This window comes from Gigantopelta aegis, chromosome 3, assembly GCF_016097555.1.
Source record: "Gigantopelta aegis isolate Gae_Host chromosome 3, Gae_host_genome, whole genome shotgun sequence".
NCBI classification, from domain to species: domain Eukaryota; kingdom Metazoa; phylum Mollusca; class Gastropoda; order Neomphalida; family Peltospiridae; genus Gigantopelta; species Gigantopelta aegis.
In genome coordinates, this window is record NC_054701.1 from 3,303,231 (window position 1) to 3,309,585 (window position 6,355).

The 6,355-nt window shown below is 37.4% G+C and overlaps 1 protein-coding gene across 1 annotated transcript; it reads right to left on the minus strand.

The window, feature by feature from the left end:
- Nucleotides 1-796: 796 nt before the first annotated feature.
- LOC121369434 lies at nt 797-5,343 on the minus strand. Its single transcript, XM_041494532.1, has 2 exons — nt 4,684-5,343; nt 797-2,117 (listed from the first exon to the last, which is right to left on the minus strand). Exons 1-2 carry the CDS (start codon nt 5,083-5,085, stop codon nt 1,566-1,568), a joined length of 954 nt encoding a protein of 317 aa, XP_041350466.1. The 5' UTR covers nt 5,086-5,343; the 3' UTR covers nt 797-1,565.
- Nucleotides 5,344-6,355: the final 1,012 nt, after the last annotated feature.

Genomic DNA, 6,355 nt, shown 5'->3' on the forward strand with positions numbered 1-6,355 from the left:
AATTTAAAATAAGCATTACCAATTATGAGGCACGTCTGGGGGGGGGGGGGGATAATGTTTTATAACGATTAAAACAGATTTTTAAAAATGGCAGTGACTTATATGTTGCACCGGCCTCGGTGGCGTCGTGGCAGGCCATCGGTCTACAGGCTGGTAGGTACTGGGTTCTGATCCCAGTCGAGGCATGGGATTTTTAATCCAGATACCGACTCCAAACCCTGAGTGAGTGCTCCGCAAGGCTCAATGGGTAGGTGTAAACCACTTGCACCGACCAGTGATCCATAACTGGTTCAACAAAGGCCATGGTTTGTGCTATCCTGCCTGTGGGAAGCGCAAATAAAAGATCCCTTGCTGCCTGTCGTAAAAGAGTAGCCTATGTGGCGACAGCGGGTTTCCTCTAAAAACAGTGTCAGAATGACCATATGTTTGACGTCCAATAGCCGATGATAAGATAAAAAATCAATGTGCTCTAGCGGCGTCGTTAAATAAAACAAACTTTACTTTTTTATATGTTGCATCAAAATGCTTATTAAAACTACAGGTGTTTTTGTTTTGTATTAATATACTTACATGGTTGCACCTTTTAGAGATAAAACAAATTCCTTTACACAGTATAATATCACTATAACCTTTTATATTTTACATTATGGTATGATAAATACATCAATATCTTATATTGTTTTAAAAACACACAAAGATAATACCGGAAAATGCCCACAATCACCAAGGACAATGCTATTCATGGTGCAGCACAATCAAAGGCTATATATCTTCCACGGTTTCACCTTCATTAAAATGTTTTTATAAGATGTTTTATTTCTAATTCCATGCTAATTCATACACTTACACATGAATTCTTTTGTATTTTTCACCTTCATTAAAACGTTTTTATAAGATGGTTTATTTCTAATTCCATGCTAATTCATACACTTTTACACATGAATTTTCTTGTATTTTTCACCTTCATTAAAACATTTTTATAAGATATTTTATTTCTAATTCCATGCTAATTCATACACGTACACATGAATTCTCTTGTATTTTTCGGTCAATTTACATGTGATTTTATTTATTTATTTTTTATAGGTCAATTTATTCTTTTGAATTAAAATATTTTTGGATCTACCAAATGAAATTGTACTGAGGGTGTGTAAAAAGGGCTCTCAACCCTGGCTATTAACCACAGCAATCGGCAATGCTGTGGAAATCGCTGCAGTGTTTTCAAATTCTCACAGCTTTATTTTGACGTGGAGCTTTCATTTTTCTGTCACTTTTCTTAGTAAATAATTTATTTTGTTATACCAGCTCCTCCTCTACACATTAACCACAAAACTGCCATGTAAAAAGCTGGGAACACTTCTTTTTCCACAGACTAGTTTTTGTTATACTAACTCCTCCTCTACACATTAACCACAAAACTGCCATGTAAAAAGCTGGGAACACTTCTTTTTCCACAGACTAGTTTTTGTTATGGCCATGTTCTTACTTGCCAGGCTTGGACTCTCAGTATCAAACTGATTCAGAAGACGTGAGCATTACACCGAGGTGATGGATTGAGACAAGGTTTAGAAGAGATTGTTGCCGATTCCAAGGGGGAAGAGATAGTTTCTCTTGAGGTCGGCCGTGGAGAGGCGGTTGTAGCAGACGTTGTCCTTCTGGTTGAAGTGGAAGTGAGTCTTGTTGAACGACGCTGTTGTCGTCAACACTTCACCCTGCTCGTCTTTATACGCGGCTATAAAGTTTGTGGAAAATTCCTCGTGCCGTATTTCCAGCGTTTCTTCCACCCACGTAATTTTTATATCTGACAAAAGCCTTGTTTGTCGTGGCGTTTTCACCTCCTTCATTCGGCGTTTTGTCTTGTCCATTATTTTTGAAAACTTTTCACCATCTGCAGTTTTTGTTGGGGTCACCAGTGTCAATTTGAAGCCTGTACCTTTGTTCCGGATCATCAACAACATGATCTGGAAGAGTCTTTCCGAGTCTATTTTGGGCGTGACTATGAAGACGGCTGCACCGACCCCACACCAGTCGTCGATCAGACTCTTCCACACCCGCATGATGTAGTCGTGAGCCATGATTCCTCCACCTTCTGGTATCATGTCCAGCAGATCCTGAACCTGAAACAATGTAGCAAACTGTTAGTTCACACTGTAATACATAAAATAGTACTTTACACTGTATTATACAAAATGTTATTTTACACAGTAATACAATTTTTTATTTTTTTTTACACAGTATGTTATTTTACACTGTAATAGGCAAAATGTTATTTTACACTGTAATAGGCAAAATGTTATTTTACACAATAATACACAAAATGTTATTTTATACAAATACGCAAAATGTTATTTTACACAGTAATACACAAAATTTTATTTTGTACTGTACTACATAAAATATAATTTTACACTATAATACAGTGTTATATTACATAATATACAAAATATTAATTTCACTGTATTACATAAAATGTTACTATTTAGCCTACAATTTATGCATTAAGTATTGCTATTTAGCCTATAATTAATAGTGTGTGTCAATGGTAAATGTATGAATGAATTAATTATCAACATCAATTTAAAAAAATCAAGTTAAATTACAAGACAAAACTATAAATATCACAGGTAAGTATATTAAAACTTGAAGTTACAATCAGCATCTGATACAAACTTCAAAATAAGTTGAGGGTAGAGTCGAAATAATTCCTTTGAATTTTCATAGCCAAATATATTTTTTCTTATCGGTCCAAGATGATTACACTCCACCAAAATGTGTTTAAAATAGCCTTTTGTGTTACACTATAAAACACATGATGAAACAAAACAAGCATATACTGGTAGCTGTATCTCAAATGTCAGCCAGATGTTAATAATGAGGTTTCCTAAACGGATTGGTTCAAATGGTTACTAATCTACTACTAACAAGCGGAACTTGGAGAATCTCAATCTCTAAAACTGGATCCACACATACCAACAACCTTAACAAACTGAGTAATCAATACAAATTCGTTCAACAGACTGAACTGACAGTCAAGATTCAAACATCAATCTTGGGGAAGTGAAATGGATGTTGGCGAGTGGCCTTCAATATTTAAACTATTCATTTGGATTACTGACTGAATGGATCCACTGAGGGGGACTGATCCTATGACAGAAGATGCTTCAGGTGAGTAGTCTACCAAATAGCTGGATATAAAAACATAAATTACTAACTTTCAAATAAATAAATAAGGTACATCCCCATACAATTTGGTCTGTCAGTTATGCAAAACCAATAGCAACATAAATGATGAACCGTTAATGCAAAAGTTGAAATCATTCGTCAGAAATTCTAAAAGACGTGTTGGGTAATTTTATCAGTTTTTGAAAGATAATAATAGATAATTACTGTGGCCCATTAACATTTTCATTTGTATCTGAATTACCATCATTCTGTAAACACTAAAACTACATATCGGTTGTCTGAATACTAAGAAATTTCCCCAAGGCATGGCAGTACAAGGAGATGAATATAGAAAATAACTGGTCACTGTCCAAGATATATCCGATTTTCCTGCAGAGGTTAGAATGGCGAAGGACACGAGGCTTTGCCGAGAAGCTAACACCATTCAACCTCAGCAGGATAAATCCAACATCTCAAGACAGTAACTGGTTTTATATTTATCCTACAATCATTAATAAGGCATACAAAATAAATTAATCACTTTATATCATAACTTTACCGTTTTAATTAGTAGGTCAATGCATATTGGTTGTGTTGTAACCTATAACCACGTCAGGTATGGATCCATAATTTTTTGCAGGGTGGTTCATATGCAACTAATTAAATGAAAAATATTTAAGAGTGCCTATATATTCATTAAAATAAGTGGGAAAAAATGGGCTGTCCTTAGTAGGGGGATCTGGACTGCCTCGCACCTCCCCCCCCCCCCCCCCCCCCTCCGGATCCGCGCCTGTGTAGTTCTTATTCAAATGTTATATTTTATAATACTAAATATTTTGTTATTATTAAACACTGCGTCATTTGTTTACACTATAGGGTCAAAGGACATGTCTTTGCTGATAATAGCTCAAGGTAAAAATTCCATCCCAAAACGCTGAATTTTGCTCAGCGACTGAAAATATAGAAATTTATCATCATATCTTGCCTATATGTGTAGTGATTGCAGGATAAATGTGTTTAACAACACTTCAGCACCTCGATATTTGGTTTCTAACTTATTATTTTGACCCTTGGTCAAAAGAAAAAAACCCTGTTACAATCGCATAGGATACTCTTTCAGATAAAGGGTTCTTTTATATACTTTCCCATAGATAGGCAAGAGGGCAATTGATCCTGCAACCTATAGTACCTTTGAATAAAAGACTCGCTAAACTTGTTCACTATTATAGTTTATACCCACTTCTTCATCTTCACTAGCGTAGAAAACGGGGGGCATATCTCCACCCAAACTTTGTAGTAGCAGCGATGGTTTTTATAATATATTTTTACATGTATAATATATATATATATATATATATGTGTGTGTGTGCACACACACACACACATACATGTCTGTGCACACACACACCTTTCTGGCACCTTCCTACGCCCGTGATCTTTGTCGAGCTGTAAAAAGTAACCGATGCGTCTGACAGGCTTTCGGCACCCTCTCACTTACTAACTCACTATTATTATACACACCTCTTCATCATCTTTGTCGAGCTGTAAGAAGCGAGTGACTGAATTCTCTGATGCATCTGACAGGCTTTCAGCACCCTCGTTGCCCTGCTCCATGAGACAGGAGAAATTCTCGACAAACCATGGCCAGTGATTCTTCCCCGAAACCCTCAGCACCCCAGTGGCCTTGTTGAGCTTGAGGACCACTCCTGGTACGGGTTTCAGCTTGAGGACCTCCTTCTTCTCCCTGTATGAGATGTCCGGGTACACCGACTGGAGGATCCTCAGCCACCAGGGCACGATGTCTTTGTAGGACGACGTGATGACGATCTCCTTCCCTTCGTCAAAGAAGTCAATGTCGTGTCGGGTCGGCGTGCTCCAAATCTGAGCTAGAATCCTTTTCCTGTCTTTCTTGGGGAGCGACATTTTGTTGTTGGAGGGACTGTTGTCTTGTAAATAATTTCTAGACTTCCGGGATGTTCAACAGATTAATTCCAATATAATGAATATTTTTTCACTTTTCAAATTGATTTTACGTCATATTTGACAACCAAGTGTCTTTACAAAAGTCACTGTGTCAAACAGTATGTTTTTAAAACCATTTGTTGTGTAATAATGTTGTAGATATGTGCCCAAAATATCTAACTCGTAATTCCACTCACTTTACCTGTGTTTACCTGTAATGGCGACATATATCGCTTGTATGACTCAGTCATCATGATTGGTCATTGAGTTTGGCTCGACCAATGAAAACAACGTTAATGATCAAAGGCAAAATTTGGTCTTGACAAGGTGACGGTCATTGTTTATTGTGGTTATCAATGTTTTGTGTTAGTGGCTGTTAGGACTGAGCCGTGATAGGTCTTAAGATCTATTCCTGTCAGTGATTCGTTTGATTTTCCTTGTGTTACTGTTAGTCACTCTACGATAATACATTATCATTTGGAATGAAATTGAATGAAGACTTTACAAGCTGCCTTTACAGTGCCACAATTAGTAGACCGAATAATGATGTCTTTATAAAATGTATACTATAGGCGTGTGATTTAACTCAGTCGATTAAGTGCTCGCTTGAGGTGCTTGCGTCGCAGGATCGAACCACCTCGGTGGATCCAATCAACTGATTGTTTTTTGTCGTTCCAACCAGTACCCCCCACAACTGGTCAAAGGCTGTGGTATGTGGTTTCCTGTTTATCGGAACGCGCGCATAAAAGATCTCTTGCTGTATTTAAACATGTATCGTGTTTCCTCTGATGACCACGCGTCAGAACTACCAAATGTTTGACATCCAATAGCCGATGATTAATTAATGTGATCTGGTGGTGCCGTTAAACAAAACTAACTTTCTATAAAATTTATGTTTCATATTTTGGATTCATGTTTTATTATTTGGATATTTTATAGCTTTTTTTCCTTTTTTTTTTTTTTTTGGTCAATGAAAATAGAAAAATAAATAAATATACAACACCTAATGTGCATCAGGCGCATGTGTACAGGGGGAGGTGATCTCAAAGCAAATTTGTTTTTGTCAATGGCGAGCATGACCCGACTCCCCCCCCCCCCCCCCCCCAAAAAAAAAACCCCTTGACTTCGGTGTGTGTTAGGCAGTGACCTAGGTGTGCAGGTGTGCGACCTTGGTGTGAGTCTGACCTTGGTGTGCAGGTGTGTGACAGACTTCTGTCCTGGTTGACCTTGG

Bases quoted from the DNA above. Each gene is read 5' to 3' on its own strand.
- LOC121369434 (XM_041494532.1), bottom strand. From the start codon at position 5,085: ATGTCGCTCCCCAAGAAAGACAGGAAAAGGATTCTAGCTCAGATTTGG. The intron at 2,118-4,683 runs GTGTGTATAATA...ACATTGTTTCAG, and splicing joins TCGACAAAGATGATGAAGAG to GTTCAGGATCTGCTGGACAT.